We start from the raw sequence: 25,004 nt of genomic DNA, 5'->3' as shown, positions 1-25,004 counted from the left end.
ACATATAAACATAATATTTCAATCCTAAATGTTGCCCATTTAGCTACACTAATGTAATACTTTATAAAATCTGAAACATATATTTGCACTTCCTTTCGGATTGTATTTCTTTTTTGAACCCACACGGTGGATTACCCCTTTTTGGTGTGAAATGACGGCAGGATGAGGAGATGGCATCATGGATGGTGTGGATTGGTGTGACACAGTTTCCAGGGGCGGGTTCACTGCTATTCTGGAAATCATTTTGCGTAGCGCATCTGTATCTGTAAAACACAGCCGTGTGATGTGTGGGGCCCTGCAGCGTGTTTGACAAATTCAGTGTTTCATTCTCACACTGTATAGTCTCTATACCCGGGTGCTCGTCCACACAGTTTAAGGTAAGAAAACATTTGACTTGCCAATTCCAGTTTGTGTTGTTCGCCGGCTGGCGTCTGCAGACAAAAGAGTGAGCATGGGTGGGATTTAAATGGGAGGGGATCAGCTGTGTGAAGAATGGGTTGCTTTGTTGATTTCGCCCTCGCTTTGTTTCACTATGCATTCTTTTAGAAAATACCACAATACGCCCGTGAATGTGTTTTTTTCTTTGGATTATTTGTGTAAGGAGCAGAGGATGTTAAAAGCGCATCCACTGAGAGCAGCCTGTGCCCGTGCGCTGTCATGCAAAAGAGGGACAACCCCCCTGTTTTAAACAAATCTGTCATGCTTTGTTCGTCTCTGACTGTTCAGATGCGTTGATGCCATTAGATCAATAATGTGACATTTGGTAGATTTTAGTAGTCATCCTCCAGAATATCCGACTCTGCAGCATGTAGGCCAGGATGACATACAGGATTAAATTATTGTGACTGTGCAAAAGCAAGCATGCTTTTAATGGCACTCTCTGTGTTTGTGTGCTTTTATCACATTAGGCTGTTAACAGAAATCTTCCTCAGACAACATAAACACAATGACTGGACCTAACTTGCACTGCTCACAATTTTACTATTAGTCTCGATATATAAATAATCAAAAAGTAGACTAGGAGTTATATAGTTTACTGGATCAGACGAGAACATGGCACAGGCGGAGGAGCCTCAAACTGAAGGGGAAGGGAGCCCCCAGATGATATCCTTAAGATCAGACGTATCAGGGAACCATGTGGATGATGGAGAAGTTGGACACTCAATAAGGAGGAAGAGGAGGAAGAAGAAAGAGCAGCGTCCAGAGTCCATTATTGTGTACCGCTCTGAAATAGAGAGGGCATCTGGAGACGACCAAGGCGGTGAGGAGGGAGCAGAGAGGAGCTCTGAGGAGGGAGCTAAATTTCTCTGCACACCTACAAGCGAAGGTGAGAGAAGAGTTATACAGTACAGTTATACAGCAGTTATTATCATGAACTAATCTTGACAATTCAGTCATGTGTTTGTTATATTCTAAGACAAAAAGCAGACTTTGTGGGATGTTGGAGACACTGTCCCACAATCTCCTGCTGTGTTAAATAGGAAACACAAATGGTGGTTACTGTATTTTTGTTGTCTGTCACATGAGAAACTGTCTCACGTCACAACATCTCTTAACAGGAGGGGGCTGGAACCTTCCACCAGACAGTCGGTACGTGACCCTGACAGGCACCATCACGCGGGGCAAGAAGAAGGGGCAGGTGGTGGACATACATGTGACTTTGACAGAGAAGGAGCTCAGGGATCTAGCCAAATCCAAGGAACGTCTTGATGCAGAGTGTGAGGCGGGGGAAGGCTCCAAACGCAGCTGCAGCTTAGGTGTGTGCCAGGGACCTCACGTGGTCCTGTGGAGCATTTCCTGTGCTCCTGTGATTTTTCTCCTCTCCTTCATTACCTCCTTCTACTACGGCACGCTCACCTGGTACAATGTCTTCCTGGTGTACAACGAGGAGCGGACGTTCTGGCACAAGATTACAATATGCCCCTTCCTCATCATCTTCTACCCCATGCTCATCATGCCCATGGCACTGTCCCTGGCTCTGTACTCTGCTGTGGTTCAGGTTTCCTGGGCCTTCAGTGAATGGTGGCAGTCTGTGCGAGATCTGGAGAAAGGCTTCTGTGGCTGGGCCTGTGGGAAGCTGGGACTAGAGGACTGTTCACCCTACAGTATAGTGGAGCTGCTCGACTCTGACACTGTTTCTGGCACTCTGCAGAGTAAGGCCCCCAGTGAACTTGCCCAGACATCTTCCGTGTGAACCAGGGTGATGCTGAGACCCATATTGACGATGGCATAAAAGTTGCACACGCATGGTGATTTGACAAAAGCTCTTATCTTGCGGTGGACTTAATTGACTTTACTGTGCATATTCTGTTACCTGATGAAGGCCTTGGGGTTTTGCTAAAAGCTCCAAACAACAAATTCAAAGCACAATTTGATAACATTTTTCTGTGAACATAACAGCAAAGTATTTGGCAGGTGCAGCACTATGCTTTTCTGTATATGATAACTTATTAAACACTGCCTGAACTCTGTAGGTGCTGAACTGTTGCTATGTGTAAACCATTGTTAGACTGTGCATGGGAGTGGCTATACATCTTTTTTTTTTAACCTACAGATTGTTATGTCATCACAGTTACCCTCAGATCACTTGATGGCCACCAGTAATGACTGAACAGCACTCTGACCTTTTGACACAAATAACACAAAGTGACTGTAGACACTAATACACTCATTATTGGCAGTCTGTGAGCTCAACCAAGTTTCATTTCATCTGTAAATATCTGTAATTAAATGTATGTGATCACTGTGCTGTGCACTGATATCAAAAATAACATTATTTATTTCAAAGCAAAGATATAATTGACATTTAAAGAAAGGCTGAAATAATAACTGGGAAAAGTTGTCAATTGCCCCAAAAAATATAGGGTTGGGAATATTGGGAATATGCACAACAGAGCATAACACTGACTAAAACATGCATCTTTAGGTGAACAGTGTTTTGTGATAATTAGTATTTCAGCCTTAAACTTGAAATATAACAGAGATTATTCTGTATTTTACTGGTAAAGGTAAGAAGACTGCAGACCCATCCTGTGGCACTCAACCCAAAGTCCATTAGATGTGATATGAAACCTTCTTAAGAGGACAACAGACTTTAGTATTTAAAGTGGTGCGTTGTTTCCTAATCTTTTTCTAGTATTTGTGAGAAGGAACACATAACATTGCCATCCCTATGTTTTAAAACACCCATTAATCCAGGTGATGTTATGCTTACATTTATGATGCATATTCCTAAACAGAACAGAGTTTCATTAAGTGATCACAAACTGAAACACATTAAGCTCGAGTACAGGAAGTATTCTAGCATACTGAGTACTTGTTGGTTTCTAGGCCTCAAGGACTCAAGTATAACTAAGCTGTTATCTCTGCTATGTGCTCAGATGTACTTTGAGTTGACAGCGTGAGGAAGCACTATAGGCCCACAGATCTGTCAAGAACCACTAGGAAGTAAAGTCAGCCATCACTACAAGCCACAGTGAGGACAAGCTGACAATCAAGCATGGCTTTTGTTGGTTTATGATTTTGTTTTTTGTAACATTTTTAAATGTTAAAGGCACCGTCAAAACAGATGTTTGTGATCATAAACTACCTGTAATGTCTTTAAGGTTTTGCTTTAATTTATTTTAAATATTTAATGCTTGTTCACTTTCTGAAGTTGATAATAGCTAGGTGTTTTATACTCTGGCAGAATTGAACAGCTATTGTAAAGCGATTGAAATAAATAGCTGTGGGGTTTGGTTTAGATATTACAGATGATTCAAATATTTGGTGATTCAAACATGACTGGGAAAATTAGTGACATTTTATTTTCATACAGATAAATACATGGGTCAGTGGTTGTGGATTGAGTCAGTTATCCACATTACATGTTGTGAAATCACAGGATGCAAACAAAAAAAAAATACACATGACAAATAAAGAATTTTATCATTACACTGCAGCCGTGTGCAAATGTTTACATTTATATTTTGCATATCAACATTTAATTTCATGTTTGTGTAGAGCAATGCATATCAGGTGACTAGTTTATGTGGTTCTGTAGACTCAGTCATAGTGTTTCCCTGCTAGGTGCACAGAAATACAGATGGTTAACTTGGGTGTGGGGGCTGATTAATGGCACCCTGGTGTTAGACTGGAAGGCTTACTGAAGAAAATCCATATGCTCGAATGCAAGCTCAACAGTGTACCAAGTATGTTAGAGAAAAGCACTGTCTGGGTCAATGCATATTGACTTGTACTGGCCTCGTTGACTTGTACACACTCCCTTTTTGTTAAATTAATATAGATAATATAGCTACATAGTTATAGTTAGTTAATACAGAATATAATCTACCTTTGCCTAGCTTTAAAATTAGAATTAAAAGAAAAACACAGTAAACTCTCTTATATAAAAATAATAAATATACATTTATAGTAACAGCAATTACAGTAATATTAAAATATAATTAATAAAACATCTAGTTTCCTTTTTTTATCTTAATTTTTTATTTGACCTCAAATTATGTTTACAGCTGCATCATAATTTCAAGCTGCACGATGCCACTTAAGACGCTGGAGGGCGTTTGACCTACATCTTCTAATCGCATTTTAATGCACGGACTCTCTCTAACCCCTAACGCCACAAAAACAGTATTACAGTTTTATATGGGTCCAGTGTCCTTTTTAAAACAGGTATATCGCTGTTTAAAGTGAGCAGCCAAATGTATAGATCAGTGAAACCCGTTAAAAATCACTGCGGAACAATTGTCACTGTAAACAGGAACCTCACTGGAGCCGGGTTCCAGTTTCTCTCCGGAGTCATAACAGAGTGACACGTTGTCTTAGCAGGAGGGAAAGTAAGATGGCTGGGGCAAGAGTAAGTTCGTTTCTCTCGCATTTCTTAGACCACTTTATTAAAATATCTCAGTGAGCAGCATTGTTAGTTGACATACGATTATAAATTGTGTTGTTTGCAAATGTTCGAAGCTCTTTTTTTCTGTTTTAGTTATAATTATAAACAAGGAAGCGACATGTTGAGACATGTTTAGACGCGTCACGCCCCCTGTTGAATGAATGGCTCTTGTACTAGTTTTAACAACATGAGAACAAATGCCCTTGAACTTCACATATGCAATATTAAATATGAATATATTTAACCTCCAATGTGTTAAACAAATAAGTCTCTGATGTGTATTGTTTGTTCTCTGCAGTCAGCGTTGGTGCTGTGCATGGATGTGGGGTTCTCCATGTCCAACTCGGCTCCGGGTGAAGAGCCTCCGTTTGAACTTGCTAAAAAAGTCATTCAGAAGTTTGTCCAACGCCAGGTACATGCACACATTTATACATCGGTGGAAGAAATACTGAAAACCTTAGTAAAAACAAAAGTTGTGCTTCTTAAATCTTATTTCAGTAATAGTACACAATTTGATACAATTTTAATGGCATATTATATTTTTTGTATTTTAAAATCTTAATTTGAAGGGTAACTAGTACTTATAACTGTCAGATAAACTTAGTAGAATAAAAGTAAACATTCAAGTATAATAAAATGTAAATACTCATGTATAGCAAACGTCCCTGTTATCTTCAGCATCGCCTGGACATGTCTTGTGTGTTTTTGACAGGTTTTTGCTGAAACTAAGGATGAACTGGCTTTAGTTCTGTTTGGCACCGATGCTACCAAAAACCCACTGGACCGGGACGGCCAGTACCAGAACATCACCGTCCATCGACACCTCATGATACCTGATTTTGAGCTTCTGGAGGAGATTGAGAATCAGATCCATCCAGAGAATCAGCAGGCTGATTGTATCATTTTGCTAACTCTAACTTAAGTTCTGAAGGCATTAGGATTTACCTTGTATTGTGTCAGGTATTTAACCTTTAAGATTCTAGAAAACTATAGGATATTCATGGATGCTTGGTTCATTAATTAAATGGAAATGGATTTTCAAGGAAAAAAACTTTATATTTACATAGGTATGTAATTAGATAGGTATATAAAATCCCATAATTTCGAGGATTTGTAATAACACACTGACTACAGGAATCCCCTCAGTAAACCAGCAGGTATTTGTTCTAATTGTACAGACTCAATTAATGACATTACTCATTATTGTTCACCTGAATGAAGTCTATACACCTATATAGTCTTGAACAGATGTCTAATAATGCAAAATAATTGAAAGCACTGGTGGTGACTGCGGTGTGTATGGGTTTTAACATCTTCAAACTGTGATTTATTCTTAACCTTGGAGACACACACGAAGCTATTTTTGCAGATTTTCCAGAGAATTATATTTCAGATTTTTCTCATGCTTGTCAAATCCTATTTGTCTACACTCTCACGTTCATAATGATGTGTAAGAACATTTTAGTTCTTTAACTACTTTTCGACAGTTCTGGATGCTCTTGTTGTCTGCATGGATCTCCTTCGAACAGAAACCCAGTAAGAAGCTGCCTGTATCTCTAATACTTTCATATCAGTGTTTAATATGATGAATTGTTAACTGGGTGTTCAGTGGGGTGACTGAAACTATGTCTGGATTTAATTTTCAGAGGGAAGAAGTATGATCGCCTCAACATTGCCCTCTTGACTGATCTCAATACCCAAGCAAGTGTAGATAACCTGGATGTTATTATTGAAAATCTGAAACAAGCTGGCATCACCTTGCAGTTCTTGTAAGTTTCAATTTTCAAGTCTCATTGTGTAATATTAATGCGATGTGTAATACAACAACAAAACCCAAATTTAGCGAATTCATTCTGCTGATAGTTGATATTTATGTTTTTAAAATGTGCATTTATTGCTTTAAAAGATTTTATACATATTATTTTATAAAGAAAATCCTATTTATTTCAGTTATTCAAAATATCTTTAGAGTACATAATATGTACTCATATACATTTGTTTTATTTTAGCAATTTATTCTGTGTACCTACAACATTACGCTTCATTTCACAGTTATTGTGAAAGTCACTGCAGAATTGGGTGCATCCTAATGAAGTATAATTGTTATGTTAAACTGACGTCTTGGAAAGTTTAGTCACTTGTGTCATACCTTCTGCCATGTGTTTTTGTTTATATCACCTTTACTATAATTGCTTCCAGTTTGCCTTTCACTGCAGAGGACAATGAGGAGGGTGGAGGAGATGCAGACAGAAGAGGCCCTGGACACCCAGGAACAGGCAAAGGTCTGTCGAGGGAACAGAAAAATGGCCTGGACATGGTAAAACACATCATGCTTAGTCTGGATGAGGAGGATGGCCTTGATCAAATATATTCCTTCAGGTTTGAAGCCTTCTATTAAATATGTGTAATGTATGATTTTTCTTTTTCATGTTTTCAACTTTTTCTGTTTTTTTTCTATCTGAATCAAACTGATCTTTCTGCATTTGTTAACACTCTTGTTGAATGATGTCATACAACTTGTTTTTTCTATGCACTTCCCTCCTGGTGTAGAACTGCACTTGAGCAGCTGCATATGTTCAAGTGTATCGAGAAGAGGCCCATGGCCTGGCCCTGTCAGCTGACCATTGGCAGCTCTCTGTCCATTCGAATTGTTGGGTACAAAGCAGTAAGTTGACTAGGAAACTATACTACATTCTTATTATGTAGCTTTCTTGAATGATCTGTAGCTGGTGAACACATCTTGACCTCTGTCATGTCTGAATTATGAACCACTTGTCCACATATATTTATGCCTGTTTTAACTTTTTTTGCTTTCAAAATCAGATCTGTTAGTGGCACCTTGTGGCACCAATTGCTGTAAAATTACTTGTTTTCTGTATATGTTATCAACTACTTATGGACTATATTTACTATATATTTTACCTTATATAAATAAACCATTTGTAAACAGATTACTTAAGTGTATGTAAACACAGTGATAGATACAGGTTAGGTGTGTTTGCTCATTCACTGACCAAATGTGTAACGTGACAAAGTCAAAGGTTTTCCCATCTACAAATACTACCCCTCTGTGTCCACCAGGTGACAGAAGAGAAACTAAAAAAAACTTGGATGACAGTTGATGCTCAAACCACAGAGAAAGATGACATCAAGAGAGAGACTGTCTACTGTCTGGATGATGACAATGAGACAGAAGTGCAGAAGGATGATACCATTCAAGGTGAGGAAGTTGTTCGTTTACTCCTGAAGCTACAGCCACTGTTACCACACACAAACAAATTAACTCATAATTTCTGTTCATAGGTTTTCGTTATGGAAGTGACATTGTTCCATTCTCCAAAGTTGATCAAGAGCAAATGAAATACAAGCATGATGGGAAGTGCTTTGCTGTCCTAGGTTTTGCCAAACAAAACATGGTACTCTACTTTTTATAAGTTATAAGTGTATTTGAAACGCATTCAAGTAAAGTATCTAATGTAAATGTAAAATTTATTGTCTGCTTCTAGGTACAACATAATCATTTCATGGGAAATCAGGTTATTAAGATATTTGCTCCCAGTGATGATGAGGTAAGTAAGAATAGAGAGAGCGAGTATATTGCTGGTTAGTCCCTTTTGATCCTGACATGCTACAGTCGATTTCTTCACACTGTCTGAGCAGCATGCAGGAGTGGCGCTCTCAGCCCTCATCCGGGCGCTGGATGAACTCAAAATGGTGGCCATTGTACGTTATGCCTATGATCGGCGCAGCAACCCTCAAGTAGGGGCAGCCTTCCCTTGCATCAAGCAGCAGTACGAGGTGAGACACTTGACGCTGAAAGAGTCTTTGTTCATGTTTATTCACTGAAGAGCACCGGGCTAACAGTCCATCTCTCACACTCCACAGTGTTTGATGTATATCCAGCTGCCCTTCACAGAAGACCTCAGACAGTTTACATTTCCTTCTCTCGACACCAAGAAGTTCACTCCATCAGGTACAGTTTCTGCATATCATATTTATCCAAAACAGATACCAAACTTTTACATTTGTGTTTACCTGGCTGCAGATTTGCCACAATGGCATTATTTTCTATTATCATACAAGTCTTCCACAACAAGTTTTTAGCTGCTGATGTAAACACATCCATGTTCCCTCCTGCAGGTGCAAGTAAAAGATGCTAAAAACTGTCAACGTCTTGCACAGAATTAATACTGTAATACTGATACTAAGTGGCAGTGGTGGAAAAAGCTATTGCGATATTACTTAAAACTACTTATACCACAATAAAAGCATTTATGCATTATACAATACTTATCAAGGTTCTCATTTTCTTTACATATTTTATATGCTATTGGGTTGTTTTTAATAAATAACAGTATACTATTTTATAAACTGATCATGAGTAAAAAGTAGAATATTTCCCTCTGAGTGTAAATTATCATAATATGTTAATACCTGAGTAAAATGTAAGTATTAGGCTTTTTCGCGATTTGCATCAACAGGATTCACCAGGACTGGGATTTCATCCTGATCCTGTGCATATTTTATGTTAAGAGAATAATAAAACTGTGAGTGACAGAGGAGTAGGCTTGAATAGACATTGAGTGTCTGATTTCTTTAGATGCACAGTTTTCTGCTGTGGACTCTCTCATTGACTCGATGATGTTAATGGAGGAAGATGAGAATGGAGAACAAAAGGACATGTTGAAGGTCCATAAAATTCCCAACCCTGCCTTCCAGAGGCATTTCCAGGTACTGCAACACAGTTTTTATTTAAGAAATAACAGTAATTCTATTACTTCTGTACTGGGTTTATGTAGATTACAATGTTTTGAGGAGCAGATTGTCATTTCCAGATCATTAGCTCCAAAGGCAAAAAGTGTTAATCTTTCTGACTAGAGCTTCGCCAGACAGTGGCTGTTTTTTTTTTTTTGTTTGTTTGTTTTTTTTTTTAGTGCCTGCATCATCGGGCGGTAAATCCAGACACCCCTCTTCCACCTATGGAGCCATGGCTGAAGGCAGCCCTAGAGCGTCCTGAGGTCATTAATGAACAATGCAAAGCGCCACTAGAAGAGATAAAAAAAAAGTTTCCCCTCACAGAAGTGGAGAAGAAAAAGAAGATTAAGACTAGCGCCCAAATTTTTGGCAAAGAGTAAGTCTGAGTCAGTTGACTGACTTTTTGAATGTCACAGATGAGGCTGTGAATCATGCATTGAAATGATTTGTGTAGTCCAGAATTTAAACAGCAGAAATTGTAGACAAGCTGTTATAGTGGGTGGAATTATTATTCTTTTAAACATTGTAGCTTTGTTTGGGTGTGTTTGTGAATCACTGATGTTTTACTTCTTTACTTTCTACAAAAGCAATGGTTTCTAAAACTGTTTCCAGTATTCTTACTGACCCTACTGTGGTTTACAGCTCTGAGGAGCCAGATGCCAAAAAGGCAAAAGGAGACAAAGAAGAGGAGGAGTATAACCTGGCTGACATTTCTGAAGGCTCTGTTACTTCGGTGAGGGAACCTGGATGACACCAAAATAGGAGAACCGCTTTAGAATAAAATCAGCTTCTTCAAATAAAGTGCTGTTTGAAGAGACATACTTATTATTTTACTTCAGCCCTCACTAATATTAAATATTTCACCAGGTGGGAAGTGTGAATCCAGCCCGAGACTTCCACACTCTGATCAAGCAGAAGAATCTTCCATTTGGAGATGGTGAGGTCTATTTATTTATTTTCTGGCTAATGAACGTTCTTTTCTGGTTTTAGTCCAAACTGTCAAGGTTGATGTTCGGTCCTTGTAATCGTGTTTATCTCTTTGGTTATTGTGACCCCTGTGTCATCCCTAGTCTGTCAGCAACTGACTCACAGGATAGAGCAGTTGCTTGGCAACAAGAACACACACTACTACATGAAAAGCATCACCTGTATCCAGGCGTTTAGAGAACAGTCCATTAAGGTAAATAAACATTCACTATCTTCCAGTGGTAAAAGGCATGATGATGTGGCGGGGGGGGGGTTCTGTTTTAAAATTCTAAACCATCACACTGCATAGTTGTGGCTTTGCTGCAGAGATTGTGAGTCAACTCAAGTCAAAGATGGGTCTGTTTCATTTCTGGCAACTTGAACCAAGGCCGGGATTTGTGCAAGTTATGTGCTTATGTGTCTGAACACAGATGTGAGCTTTCAGGAGGGTCACAAATGGATTTTGAGGTGTTTCATATCTTTCATAATTCAGCTGGGGAACGCTGATCTGTATAACAGCTACCTTCAGTCCCTGAAAAGGAGCATCCCGAACAGAGGGCTAGAGGTCTTCTGGGACCTTCTTGTTCAAGGTATGATAAGCAGCTTTACTTAGGTCTGCGGGATTTCTCTCAAATCATTCCTCCCTTGAGATAAGATGAAATGTTTGTATAATTTCCAGTGAAAATACATTACACAAAAATGCAAGCTGACTAATGCTTGAAAATGTTCTGCAAACGTTTGTGGACTAAGTGTTTCTGCTCGACAGATGCCATAACTCTGATAAGCAAGGACGAGGTTGAAGGAAGCACCGTGTCCAAAAACGAAGCTAATCAGGTGACTTAGTGAAACCGCTCCTACTGAACCAGCTGTTGAGGAATGAGACACTCTTTTTTTAAGAACATTATTACTGACAAAATGCTTTTTTTCTTTCCTCCAGTTTCTGGTTGCTGAGGGGAAGAAAGAAGAGGTGGCTGCACCGCTAGCTGAAGATCCTGGAGATGTTGATGACTTGGTAAGTGTTCATTTATCTCATGTTAAAACCATTTCCTGTATATTTGCAGGATGGGCCTGATTGTGTGTCTGTTGATGGACCTAGCCTATTGAGACCTTTAATATAAACTCTCCAATCTTACTTTCCTCTGTTTTCCTGTGCAGCTGGACATGATGTAAGAAGGGGTACAAAGGGGACATGCAGAGCAATGAGAAGAAAGCTATCATTCAGCCCAGCCAGACCAAAGTCAGCCGTCCATTGTTTTTCTTCCCACTTTGTAACTGTAATTCACAGAATTTGACTTAACTGATGTTTACAATGGAAGACTACTCATCCTTAGAATTTACACAAATTATGTTAAAGGCTTTAGATGTGTTTTGTCCTAATCTTTACTTGGTGTAAATTGAATATGTCGATTGTTTGAATAGCCCTGGCTTTTCAGAGTAATGCTGGCTACAGTGGGTGGTTTAAATGTCAAGATTTATGAGCACTAGAAACCTTTGAGCCTTTACAGAAGACAGCATTCCAGTGTCCAACAAACTACATGTTTATTATCTTGAATCAGTAAAGATTAATGGTTGAAGAATGTTTGACTAGTACTGTTTTTGTATATCAAAATACTGAGAATGAATACAGTTGCAGTGCCATCATTTGCAAATTGTACAGTGCATAGTAGAATGATAACCTGTATTAAAATGCCAGCAGTAGCACCAGAATGATGTCGGCATCCACATGAGCCTGGTCTCTCTAACATACCCACTCAATGAAGCGGTCAAATAAACTGGACCGGGACAGATCAGACAGGTCTTTTCCTTTAAAAATGGCCTCATGGTCACCCATGGCCAGCTTTGTTAACACTTTTTGATCAACATCAGTTCCTGTAGCGATCACTGTGGAGACAACCTGTGCCCTACGCATGGCACTAACCGCCTCCTCCAGGTTCTTGGTGTCAGTGATGCCATCTGTGATGAAAACAAATGAATTTTCTGCGTAACGCTTTGTTGGGCGTTCACTTGCCTTAACCAGGATGTTGTCTATGCTGTACAAAATGGCATCTCCCAAATTGGAGGAGGTATCCAGATACGGCAAGCTTGCTATGCCATCAGCAATAACGGAAGCATTGTGCGTCAGAGGAAAGGCCACGTGGTTTTCATTCTCCTTGCCAAACTCTATTAGTGCCAAGCGGGCCCGCATAGGATCCACCCTGCTCCGAGCCAGTACCAGTCTGTCTGCCACCTTCTGTACTAACTCACGGACATGTCGGAAGTTCTCTGTTCCAAGGCGCTCTGAGCCATCGAGGAGAAATACCAAATCCACTGGCCGCTGAGAGCACGGAGCTACATCAGGTTCTGTAACAAAAAAACAAACAAAAAAACAATCAAAACCTTCACTCACTGAAGTGTGCTCCATTAAAAATCATACTGGTAATCCTAAGCATGATTGACACCTACTGCTTTGACAGGGGAGGTCAGGGCACACAATCACTGGTTCTGGAAGGAAAGTCAAATAGACATAACTTAGACAAGTGCTGATTCTCAGTTCCTCTTGGGTATTTTAAGTCTGTGGACAAGACACCAAAACTCTATAGTAGCGCCTACATGTACATGTGTATGTCATGATCATTATTACTGCCACTTACCTGGACAGAGCACCGTCTCCATTGTTTTTAAGAAGTCTTCTGCCACCAAGTCAGTGTATCTCCTCATCTGAGTGACTCGTTCCTTTTTGTCACATGCTATTGACCCCAGGATCTCATCGTCCTGTTCCTTTTTAAACATGTCACCGACCCCAATGGCGTTCACGACCACACTGTCGTCATCACACAGGTACTTGAGTAGATCCTCGTCGTCGCGAGGGTCAAAACGGCCGTCTGTGATCACCACCACGGATACTCTAGCTCTGGCTCTCTTGCTGTCCCTGATGAGGGTATCATAAGCAAACTTTAGAGCCGATGGTGTGAAGGTGCCCCCAGCAATCCACTGCAGGTTCTTCACTGCAGTTTTAAAAGTAGACATGGAGTTTATGTTGGGATCGTCAAGACGTATGGCCTCAAAGGTCCCGTTGTGACTGAACTGAACGACTCCAACTCGTGTGCCTAGAAGAGGTAGACACACGATGACAGTGAATTTCCAAATAAGTGGGTTCAGTCTTAAATGAAGGCAGCTTTTTATTCCACTAGTATATTTGTGTTTGAATGTGTTCATAAGTTGCTTCATATTAACCAGTGATTCTTGTAGGTGACTACATGCAGCACTGCTACGGTTGGTGTTAATGTCGTGCACAGTGCCAAATATTTTTTGGCTCTAGCTAGTGATGAGTGATTCATCCTTGATCGTCTTGTTATTTCAAACTGTCTAACAGAATTTACAGGTTCGTCTGTGTTGTTTGTGGTTGGCTGTACCGGTAGCTGAGGCAGGGTCGCTGGCCATAGATCCCAGTCTGTTGATGGTGTTGATAACAAAGTTCTTTTCCATGGTGAAGTTTGTCAACCCGACACTCTCTGAGCTATCAATTACAAAAACAATGTCCAGAGCTCCACAGCGCTTCTCACAGTCTGAGACAAAACACAAGAAGAGGGTTACCATGTTAAGACAGACAATAACACTGTGTGTGATTTGTCCTTCTATGGACTGTATTACCATCATAATGCTTGTCTGTATTTGCTTACCGCAGCAACCACACGTCTCCCTGATATAAGTCATTACATCACAGTCCTGAAGTGACAGGTATGCAGCTTAGAAACAATACAACCAAGAAATTATACATAGATACAAACTGTAATATTTACTCACAGTGAGCCCAGGATCGCCCACTGGTCCTGGAGCTCCCTGCAGGCGTGGACACACACACACACACACACACACACACAGTGCGATTGGATCTCAAATGTTATGCACGGTCAAGTCATTATTTGAGTGGTTGTGCTGTTACTTACATCAGTCCCAGGATCTCCTTGTGGTCCTCTCGCTCCTTGTTGACCCTGGTTCACTTGGTTCCCCCTGAAAATAAAACTTGCATTTTCTTGGTTTGGAAGTGACTCACTTATCTTATCTACACGGTTAGACATCTTTAAAAGCAAGAGCTCCAATATTTTTCATGCACACTTTGATGGGATTTCTATGTCCAAAAGTAACATGTGCTGCACCAGAAATACACCAACATTTATTCTGATGTTGAGATACATGTCGCCACATATTTGATTGTTTGGTTGATCAGTCTTACAGGCTCTCCAGGTTGTCCTTTGTCTCCAGGATCTCCTTTAGCACCACATTCACCTCTGCCCCCCCTCGGTCCTCTCCTGCCTGGGTTACCCCTGTCTCCCTGGAGCAGAGATACTTTAAACAGATGTTTAAATCAAGATCAAGCACAAATTTCCTAAGGTAATCTGAAGACTGTACCGTGGGCCCTCTTGGTCCAGGATAGCTGAATCCTGATCTTCCTCTGTCTCCCTTTAGAAAAAAAATCATGAATAAATGTAAAATGTCTTTAACGGTAAACATGATCATAAGAAAGCTGTAGATCTTTGGCTACCTTTGGTCCAGGGATTCCAGAGTCTCCCCTTACTCCAGGATCTCCAGGATTTCCCCTGGTGCCCTGCAGTAACAGAAGACAACAAGATGACCTCCAATAAAAGGTAAATGATATGCAGCAGAAACTCCAGCAATGAACAAATTGTGTGTGTGTTGATGATTTTAATGTTCTTGAAAAAACAAACATACATTAACTCCGGGCTCCCCTGGTGCTCCTGGCTGACCTCTTGGTCCTGGTAGTCCTTGGTCTCCCTGGAGGAAAGAGGTTTAAAAGGAAAACATTATTGAATATCACCGACTGTCCAGCCCACATAGAATTGCTTAAACTGATGTGAATTTGGCAGCACATAGTGCTGGACAGGCCCGCCTGTGCTCTTACACAACTTCCCTGGAAATGTGTTTTCATGACAACACACTCTGCTCGGGTTTGGTTTGGCAGAGGATGGGCGAACGTTAATGTGTACAGTAAGTGTACACACCAGTAAGAGTTCCTATGAAGATGCTGACTCAGCCCAGCTGCCAGAACCCACCCACGGTGCGATCCCCTCACCTTTGCGCCCTTGAGTCCGTATTCGCCCGGCTGACCCCTGCTTCCCTGTGGCCCTCGTTCTCCCTTGAAAATAAATGAATGTGTCAGGATTTGCACCACATCGTTAATCATCAACTGATGTATACAAAACAAAAGCCGTGACTGAGAGGCGGCGATTCTTTATTTTCCAGAGAATCTGTTTAGGAGATTGTTTATGACAACACAGAGGCAAATTATTCTGGGCAAGGAAGTGTTTATGATCTTTCTCTGGAAAAAAGAAAAATAGATGAGAGATTTGAAACACATGGGACTAAAAATGGTAAAGAAAGTAGGTTGATACTTGGCTTTAAAGTCACTGTGACTGCTCTTTTTGCCCTCATGTTTTCATCTGCATTTTCTTTTTAAAACAAAACAGTAAGTTTTAGGTCATATTTGAGGTGATATTGTGACATCACAGTATCTGATGTAGCTTTCTGAGCACTGAACTTACCTTATATCCCTTAACCCCGTCACTTCCCTGTGCTCCTTTTGTTCCAGTGCCTCCTCTCCTTCCCTGTTAACAGTTTTATTAAACATAATTTATAGGAAACTACTGTAAATTTTCCTAATGACGGCCCTTTATTCCATAAAATAAAAGTAAAATAAAAATACCTCAGCGCCTTTTGGTCCAGGTATGCCTTCAGACCCCTGTGAGGGTTAATAGTTTGGTTTCAGTCAGGTCTGAGTTTTCAGAAGTTATAATTATAAAAATATATATATATATATATATACAAAAACAAACAACAACAACAACAACAACATACAAAAACAAGAAAAAACAAAAAACTGTACCGGAGTTCCTCTTTCTCCTGGGCCCCCTGGATTTCCAGGATATCCTCTTTCGCCCTAAAGAACAGAGACTCAGTTCAGTGATTCTGTTTTAAAAGTAAAGAAAAGTATTTCTTTTTCTGATTTGATTTAAACGTTACCTTTGGTCCCCGTTCACCCTCTGGACCTGATGGTCCCATCTTTCCAGGGGGGCCAGGGTCACCCTGAGCAACAAATAAAATAAGTGAATGTATGATGAACACATTTAAAAAGTCTACATTCTCATTAGATGGAGAGGTGATTAAAAAACAACATCGGACCTTAGTCTGAGGTTGGATTCAGGAAAAATCAACAGGAAATATATATAAAAAAAAACTTCAGAAACTGAATTTGAACAATAAGATTCAATAAACACTTAAAACAGTGATATTAAAATGTGTGTTACAGCGTGTGGGCAGTCTCCCAGACTTAAATACCCATGTGGGTGTAGGCCAAGAATTTGAAGGTCTGAAAAACCCTCACACACATCAATAGTTTATCTTCCGTGCAGGGACTGTTTTAAAAGCTCTGACAGCTTGTCACACATAGTTTAACATTCATCTAAGCTGGAATTGTTCAGTCTCAGCTGCTTTGGGCCACGTTCGCGTCATACTGCTTGTAATCGCTGTCAGCTGAGTGAGAAAAACATTCATGTCGGCCTCTAACTTGTACTTCCGGGTCAGAAATGAGGGCAAACCTGGCAGCTAACATCTCACACTTGGTGAACATAACTATAGAAAGCAGTATATCGTGCCTGTCAACACGTGCTGCAAAATTAGACCCCCCCCCCCCCCCCCCCCCCTTCGAACAGGTCTGCACTGTTCGATCACAAAAATAAAAATCTCTTTTCAGTTGACAATAAGCTGCTAACATTTTCATGGTGATCAAATAAATACTAAGCTGGTTTTGGTTTCGTACAGACCTTTGAGCCTTTGTCACCTGATGTCCCATGGTCACCAACTTCTCCACGGTAGCCATCTGGTCCCTTTTAGAGAAAAACGATGATTGTGAAATTAACACAGTCACACACATTATTTAATCTAAACTATATTAATAAATAAGTTAGTTAGAAAATAACTGGACATATTGATGATCTCACCAAAGATACAATAAATGTAGCAGCTGTTGTACATGATCGTAAATACCAGAACCAGGAGAATATGTAAAGTAATTCAAAATAATTTTGTGTAAGCAGTAAACTTACCTTATCCCCTGGGTCACCTTTGCAGCCAGTAGCTCCAATCCTGCCAGTTTTACCCTAAAGATTTCACAGAGACAATCTTACATCAGTCTGCTGATCATATCGGAGTCTCTTCAACCTGGACATTTTGCTTTGCTGGATGAACACTCACCTTCTGTCCATCAGTTCCGTTCCTGCCAGGCACTCCTGCCCCACCCTGAACATTCAGACGTCAGTAAATACAAACATGAGCCACCATGTATAAATCGTGACCGTTTGATGTGGTACGATCTAAAATGTGTGCATGCACAGCTTTCCGACCGTTATTAACCTTTGCTCCAGCTGCTCCGATTTCACCCTGTCAAGGTAAAACAGACCCTGTTAATCTCAACAGCATCTCATTCAGTATATGACATAAAGAAAAGAAAGAATATAATAATATAAACATAAATTTTTATTTCTCACCTTGTCACCTTTCAGGCCAATTTCTCCCTATGTCACAACACAGAAGAACAAGTTAATAAGACGAAACAATAACACATAATTATGTTGCACATTACAGCATCAGTCAGGGAGCTCAAACTAACCTTTGAACCGTGTTGACCGATCGGACCTTCAATACCAGGATCACCCTGAAATATAATAAAGTGCGCTTGTTGTTAAAATGATGATACAGTATTTTAAATGATGATAAAGATTAACTGTTTAGTTCCATCTACCTGTTTACCCTTTTCACCTTTCGGCCCAGTTGGACCAGTTTCTCCTTTTACACCCTGTAAAGATATTGAAATGTCGAATTTTTAACAAAATAATCTTTGTCACAAATTGAAACATATACAGATCACTAACTCCATATTCATGTTTAGTTTGTTATTACTCACTTTTGGACCTTGAAGCCCTTTTGGTCCAGGGATTCCACGAGTCTCAAGGCATTTATGTGCATAACACTACAAGATCAATGAGGAAATTATAACAATATCAATGTGGTAAGACACTGAGGCAGAGAAAACAAGAGCGATTTGGTCCATCATAAAAACATATTTAAGCTCACCTGTGAGTAGGCTTGATATTTCTGTAAAGACAACACAACATTCATTGGAAATATCGCAGTACGTGATGTTTTAATTCAATCTGAATCCAAATATAAGCATTAAGAGAAGCAAGGTCACCATGGCTTTGATGATCCGATCGATGGATTCCTCCTTTATTTTCGGTCGCCCATCAATGATGTCCACGGCTATGTAATCATCGCGGTACAGTTCGGAGGGAGAGTTGGCTATCTCCCGCATCCCTGATTCATCGATGGACCTGGACGCTGCCACCGAGAAGATATGGATCCCTTGCTCCCTGGCAGCTTCTGCCATCGCCTTGATTCCCCCACATGGGTTTCCAGTCACGTGGCCGTCAGTTATAACCACAGAGAAGAGGGCGGCCTTCGTCCCTGAGAAGTGGTGGGTCAGCTGGTAGGTCATGTTTTTCAGGGCGCAGTCGATATAGGTGCCTTTGCCCAGATATTTGATTCCACCGAGATTCCTGATGAAGTTTTCCTTGGTCGTGAACTGACTGAAGACCACCTGTGTCTGGGAGAAGTGCAGGCCACCTATGGACCACATGATCTGGATCTGACCCTTGTACTCCTCATCAGCAAGCTTCTGGACAAAGATCTTAGTGAACTCCTTAACGTTTTCCACCAGGATACCCGGCGGGGACTCTTGTAAGGCGATCGTCTCTGAGGTATCAATGGTGAAAAACAGCTTGATGGGACAGTCGATTATTCCAGCTGCAAGAGACAAGAGTCATTCAGTGTAAATACTCTGGCCACAAATTACACATTAACCCATTTCATGCACTGGTGAAATCTAACTAGGTACATTTCCTTTAATATCTTAGATTTGAGGTATTTGTACTTGTGTTGAGTACTGTTGTCGTGATTTTACAGTACTACATTTCTTTTTAGTTTAATAAAGGATCTAATACCTTCTTCATGTTTAAACAGACTAATAATTGTGAAGCTAATTCAAACATAAATTCTTATCATATTTTATCCAGCAGGCAACTGATCAGTGAAACTCACTCTCACAACCTTCAGGCCTTGGCGTAGGCTCAGGAGGGAGTGGAGGCACAGTTGGCTCTGGGCTGTCACCTCGTCCTTCTATGGGCCTGGGTCTACGAGGGGTCAGACCCTGAGGAATTGCAGCCTGGAGCGAGCACAAAAAGATGAACCCTAAAAACATCCCCATTTTTCCTGCAACCTGTGAGAAAGACAAGACGGCGAGAGATGAACGAGGCAGCTTTTGAATGTTTACTGTTTTTAAAACTCCACATCTAAATGCAGGAAATAGCTGTCAAATCTTCTGAGTCTTCACAGGAGGCGTCTCCACGGAGCGCAGGAATGTTTATCGCTTATTTAAACATGTCAGTAAATACTGTGTGGAAGAAGAGGACAACATTGAAATAGTAGTTGGAAGGGGAATTGAGCTTGTTCTGTCCCAACTGTTGAGGGTGTCTACTAACTATTTAATGTCAGGAGACCCAAACATTTAAAAATAAAGAAGCTTGGCTGAGAGCTTGTGAAATAACAACCAAGGGAAGTTCAGCTGATAAGGGAGTGGTGAGGATTACTTCTATTAAAGGGAAGAGGCAGAAAATTCATTGAACCCAGCATCAAGAGCAAGAAATATAATAAAAAGACACAGCTGAAATGGTTGGTTCAGTGACACCTCAACCCAGCACAGCAGGTTTCATTTGGTCTGAACATAAAGTATAATAATAAGTATAATAATAAATCCAATAAGTACCATTACATATCAGAGGTGTCACAGTAAATCACCCTGCAGTGCAGGAGCCTACACACAACATTCAAACACCACATGAGTGCAGGATGTTTACTTGTCTGTAACAGCTGATCTTTCATTAGTCCACGTTAAGACGCGCTGGTTCCGCGTCGACGCAGCGGATGCTCTGGGATAATTTCACCTCACCCTGCCGGATTTTTTTTCACCTTCACACGAGTCAGTTGTGAAGTCAAGAGGAGATAACCAGCTACCCGGTGTCGGCGCAACGCACGACGCTGCGTAAAAAAGTGAAAGATCCAGTGAACTCACCGCGTAAATGCGACAGGAGGCAGGAGTCTGTCAGGAAACTCGCGCAATTTCCAAAGACTGTGAACCACAGATACTCATCTGAGGCGCGAAGTTCCCATGTCTAAGGATTTAGTCAGGGTCAGGTTCTGGCCCAGTCGGGGAGGAGGAGGGGGGGCGTTTTATTCCTAGATGACGCGCCGGCGGGTGCGCGCGCTGACGCACGGGCAGAGTAACCAAACGTTTAGATGGCTGTCTGCTGGGTGAAGCAGCAGCTGGACTCAAGGAACACGAAGAAGCTCTCTTGTGGAAAATAAAGCGCTTTAGAATAAATACAACGTTCCGTAAGAGTCTATTTGTCTGCCCGGTTTGACAGAATCACTGAGAGCGACGCTCCAAAGAGCCGCTTCACTGTCTCCATACATGGACAGACATCCACTGTCTGTTTATGTTTCAAGGCCGTACAACAGTAGAGGTGTCATGCTGGAATTTAACCGCAGGAGGAATCCAAAAATGTGCAGTTCACACAGAAATTATTATTATATTGCTTAGAAAACCAAATTCCAACCTCTCTCCATACATACAGAACTAGAAAAATAAGGGGACCCTGTCATTTCCTAGTTTTCTGCCTAAAGTGATCATGATATGTGATCTGATAAATCAGCTGAAGCCACATCTCCGTTCTCATATCACAGTTTTTATGAATGATTTTCCTCTGATTTCACTCTTTTTACTTTATACTTTCACTCCTCAGCATTTGATGCTGCAGCAGCAGGAGCTCAGCTCTGACTGTGACAAGAAATCAAATCAATTTCTCATTGTCTCTTGAAGGACGTCTTTCCGTTCAGATTCTGTAGATGGATTATTACAGGCGCCCTGCCTGTCTTTTCATGCCTCCATGATTTTATCCATTTTTTTTTTTTTTTTAATGAATCAAGCACAGAGACGGGTCCCCTCTGCAGTAGCTGTGCCGAGGTCATTCAGCAGCCCTGATGAATTCAACTTTATGCTTCATTTAACTTGAGTGTTTATAAGCAAGTGCCATTCTAAAATATGCTCTGGTGAAAACTGACTCTGGAGCAGACCAAGGCCTCTCACCATTGAGATGAATCGATTATGTTTACCCACTGTGAGGCGTCAAGTGCTGCGGCACAAAGACAAAGCTTGTTGCTGTGATTATCCATTTTTTTAGAAACACGGCAATTTAGTAAAATAGACCTGAAACCATCATTTGTGTGACCCCCCACTTACTGTAACAGTTTTATGTTCATATAGTCATTATTGTTGTCAGCCTCATAAAATGTGAAGCTCTTCAAATATACAATGGAAATCAGGAGTGAGAGCTTGGAGACAAGGACATGTAAGGACAGTGGATAATAGATGAGAGGAGGTGACCCTCACAAAAGCCACCTCTTTATCTAGTTCTCTGATCACACACGTTATGTTTGGTGGTACTGCTACCCCTGCTTGGGAATACCAGATCACTATCAGTAACAATAAAGAAGACACAACGCTCACAAACCAGCGGACAAACATTAATAAGATGTGGAAACAGAACGAAACCAAACCAAACTGGAGTAATGCTGCAGCTTATTTCCCAGATTTTACACCGTAAAAGTACCCAGAGTGCTCCCAGTGTGTGTGTGTGTGTGTGTGAGAAAGAGGTTTGCTTTTTTTTTCTGAAGAGATGCTGAGTGAGCAAGTGAGGGATTAGGAGGGAAGCAGGCAGCGTGAGAGTCTTTCTCCAGGGCAACACAGATTTAAATGTCTGCTGCATCCAGAGGAACATTTACAGGAGGATGCACTGTGCAAGATTGGTCCCGCTGAACGTTTATGCATTTATGACTCTTGGGTGTTTAAAAAGTGTTTTGCTTAAGTATAAGTATCGAAACCACCTGAAAGCAAGTTAGATGATTTTTTATAATGTAATATAAATAGAACACAAATATCTTATGATAACGTAAATGCAACATGTAATTGCTTAAATTATTAAGCAATTACTCTGATTACAGTGATTGGGGTGAGGGGTAATGTCTGTAAACATTAAGATTAACAAAGAAATATACTAAAGGACTTTTTATGAGACATTCTGATGCTACAATATTGTTTTTTCTTGAGCTGGTCCCACATCTACAATCTGCTTAGTGAAGGCTGAACCTGCACCTTCAGTGTAAACCTACATGTCCACAGTGTGTAGTACATGACTGAGCCACCAGGGGGAGAACACAAGCTGCACAAATGTGTCAGAGAGACTCATTTCTGTTACTGATGATCACTTTGGACAAGTGAACAGAATGCCTCTCATGTTTTTTAGCCGGTTCGACTCTTGTAAAAGTCTGTCTAAACATAACGAAAGATCAGAGACAAAGTAATGATCCGAGTGTTTTCCGCAGAGTCACTATAAATGGAGGTGGTGAATGGTGGCTGGGTGTGAACTTCAGCTCTAGGTCTCCTGCGTGTGAAAGGTTTCCTCTCGCCGTCCACAACCATACACAGATCAGCTGAAGTGGAGACTCCTCGATGACCCACATGTGTCCGTCTGTGCTGATTTACCCACTGGAGGCGGCATCATGCTTCTGCAGCCTCTGACCCTACACAGGAATACACGGGCACATCAGAAATAGAAACACATGTAAGCCTCTGCATTCAAAAAAAGGGGACGTGCTAAAGCTGCCTGTCCTTTAATTTCACCCGGCATTGTCGCTTGCTCTCTGTGCTTCTCGCCTCTCTAATACCTGTCGTTTCATCTCACCTCAACAACAACAACAACAACAAAAAAACGAGCAGCTCTTCAAAAATGTTCCTTTTCATTTTCAGAGATAGACAGATTTCTGCCAGCGTGATTCAGACTTCAGATGACCTGCTTGAATAGCACATTAGCTGTATGCAATTTACTCGGTTTCAAAGGTTCAGTGTTCCATATAATCTGCAAAAAGTCCTTTTTGGGTCAATTTTCTGCAGATGAAAGCAAAATGTACAATGACTTTATCACACTGTATACCAACCAGGAGAAAGACAACCCTTCTGAAATCACTGGCTCATATGAATTTCACACATTCACGCTTCACAAAGTGCCTCAATTATTTGATTTAGCTCAAGTGTTGGGAATGTTAAAAGCGTTGAAATTGGATAGAAAATCAGATTGATGGGTTTCATGAAAGACTTCAGTGTTGTTACAGTATGATTCCAAAATCTGCCTTAAGCCGGTCTGCTGCTTTTTTTTTTTTTTTGTGCTCAAAATGTGGTTATTTGTGGAGAGAGGTGGGGTTATTCAAGGACTCAATTCGAAAACACTGTTGTAATGTATGCAGGGACTCAATCCGAGCAGTGTACAGTGAGCGTCACAGACATGAAACACATAAACTTAACAAACAGGAAGAGTTCCATATATAAACAGATGGAGACGTCTAGTGTGAATCACATTAATCCTGAAAGAGCACGTTCAGGTAATGCATTTCTATGCATCTGGGTTTTTTTTTTTTTTTTTTTTTCCCTTTTCATCAAAGCTCGACGTGCGAGCTTGTGAATTCAATGAGACAACGTGTGAAGAGAACTGAGACAAGCAGATTCACGGTGAACTCTGTGCAACCTCTCAAATGTCTGTTGCTGTTTAGTTGGTTTCATACAGCAGCTCCCACCCGTGAATATCAGCCCTTAAATAATTCAGCAGAAAACCACAGTGCTACCTGTGATTCTTAATAAATACTGTACGTCTGAGGTTTAATTATGATTAAGAATAAAAAAACACATCCACTCTACTCTAAAGGACAAAGATAGTAAAGGCAAAAAGAAAGCGAGTAATGTTTTTAGTCTGAGTTAGAGCGTTTTGATATAAGGTCACAGTATGGCACTACCGCTTTGGAAAATCAGAAAGAAAATCTACAGGAATAAAAATAAAAAAAGAAATACAAATCATTCCTTTGTGATGTATTTTAAGCTAATGATGTGTTTTATTATAACGTGCATTGGAAAAAGCTCAAACGCATCTGAGGCAGAGCTTCTACCAATGACTTCACACCAACGAAGTCATTGGTAAATGACTTTAACTGTCGTAATGGATAATATTAGCATGAATATGAGCTCAAATGTTTTTGGGAGACTGTGTTCAAATGAGGAAAAAAAAAAAAGGTAAAACAATGCAGGGCAAGAAAGGGTAACATCAATAAAGTGGCCTCCATCTCTGCCCCGCTATGAGCATGTTCTTAGCAGCGCGTCCCCCCTCCCACAACACGCTCT

General features: G+C 40.6%; 3 protein-coding genes across 4 annotated transcripts; 2 read left to right on the top strand and 1 right to left on the bottom strand.

The window, feature by feature from the left end:
• The first annotated feature begins 247 nt into the window (after positions 1-247).
• On the top strand, positions 248-3,920 carry tmem169b (transmembrane protein 169b). Its single transcript, XM_026375803.2, has 3 exons — positions 248-377; positions 909-1,327; positions 1,560-3,920. The coding sequence occupies exons 2-3, from the start codon at positions 1,054-1,056 to the stop codon at positions 2,192-2,194; spliced, it is 909 nt and encodes a 302-aa protein (XP_026231588.1). The 5' UTR covers positions 248-377; positions 909-1,053; the 3' UTR covers positions 2,195-3,920.
• Positions 3,921-4,789: 869 nt separating this feature from the next.
• On the top strand, positions 4,790-12,189 carry xrcc5 (X-ray repair complementing defective repair in Chinese hamster cells 5). 2 transcript variants are annotated; one of them, XM_026376374.1, is made up of 22 exons: positions 4,810-4,855; positions 4,985-5,043; positions 5,190-5,303; positions 5,604-5,787; positions 6,379-6,427; positions 6,538-6,660; positions 7,091-7,270; positions 7,442-7,556; positions 7,973-8,111; positions 8,195-8,307; positions 8,398-8,460; positions 8,552-8,689; positions 8,777-8,864; positions 9,492-9,622; positions 9,826-10,022; positions 10,289-10,379; positions 10,514-10,583; positions 10,717-10,826; positions 11,106-11,202; positions 11,379-11,446; positions 11,550-11,624; positions 11,768-12,189. In XM_026376374.1, exons 2-22 carry the CDS (start codon positions 5,020-5,022, stop codon positions 11,780-11,782), a joined length of 2,184 nt encoding a protein of 727 aa, XP_026232159.1. In that variant the 5' UTR covers positions 4,810-4,855; positions 4,985-5,019; the 3' UTR covers positions 11,783-12,189. The 2 variants fall into 2 exon arrangements, with proteins under 2 accessions (XP_026232160.1, XP_026232159.1); XM_026376375.1 differs by lacking the exon at positions 4,985-5,043 and having other exon boundaries at positions 4,790-4,855.
• LOC113173085 (collagen alpha-2(VI) chain-like) lies at positions 12,135-20,916 on the bottom strand. Its single transcript, XM_026376373.1, is given in 29 exon segments — positions 12,135-12,952; positions 13,055-13,093; positions 13,243-13,698; positions 14,005-14,157; positions 14,272-14,317; positions 14,396-14,431; positions 14,539-14,586; positions 14,588-14,602; positions 14,826-14,924; positions 15,002-15,052; positions 15,135-15,197; positions 15,323-15,385; positions 15,684-15,746; positions 16,153-16,215; positions 16,314-16,349; positions 16,494-16,547; positions 16,631-16,693; positions 17,431-17,493; positions 17,713-17,766; positions 17,861-17,905; positions 18,020-18,046; positions 18,154-18,180; positions 18,276-18,320; positions 18,408-18,461; positions 18,570-18,635; positions 18,740-18,760; positions 18,858-19,468; positions 19,763-19,940; positions 20,793-20,916. Coding segments are annotated over 28 exon segments (3,129 nt in total). The 5' UTR covers positions 19,929-19,940; positions 20,793-20,916; the 3' UTR covers positions 12,135-12,350.
• Positions 20,917-25,004: the final 4,088 nt, after the last annotated feature.

The sequence above is a fragment of the Anabas testudineus genome, chromosome 21, assembly GCF_900324465.2.
Source record: "Anabas testudineus chromosome 21, fAnaTes1.2, whole genome shotgun sequence".
NCBI classification, from domain to species: Eukaryota; Metazoa; Chordata; class Actinopteri; order Anabantiformes; family Anabantidae; genus Anabas; species Anabas testudineus.
The sequence above is the reverse complement of the archived record's forward strand: the minus strand, read 5'-3'. Positions and strand labels throughout refer to the sequence as shown.

What these genes read in the sequence shown, in the direction of transcription:
- xrcc5 (XM_026376374.1), top strand. Translation starts at nt 5,020, where the DNA reads ATGTTTAGACGCGTCACGCCCCCT. An exon ending in GCCCAAATTTTTGGCAAAGA is followed by an intron (nt 10,023 to 10,288) that starts GTAAGTCTGAGT and finishes TGTGGTTTACAG; the next exon opens with CTCTGAGGAGCCAGATGCCA. An exon ending in CCAAAAACGAAGCTAATCAG is followed by an intron (nt 11,447 to 11,549) that starts GTGACTTAGTGA and finishes TCTTTCCTCCAG; the next exon opens with TTTCTGGTTGCTGAGGGGAA.
- tmem169b (XM_026375803.2), top strand. Translation starts at nt 1,054, where the DNA reads ATGGCACAGGCGGAGGAGCCTCAAACTGAAGGGGAAGGGAGCCCCCAG. An exon ending in CTGCACACCTACAAGCGAAG is followed by an intron (nt 1,328 to 1,559) that starts GTGAGAGAAGAG and finishes ATCTCTTAACAG; the next exon opens with GAGGGGGCTGGAACCTTCCA.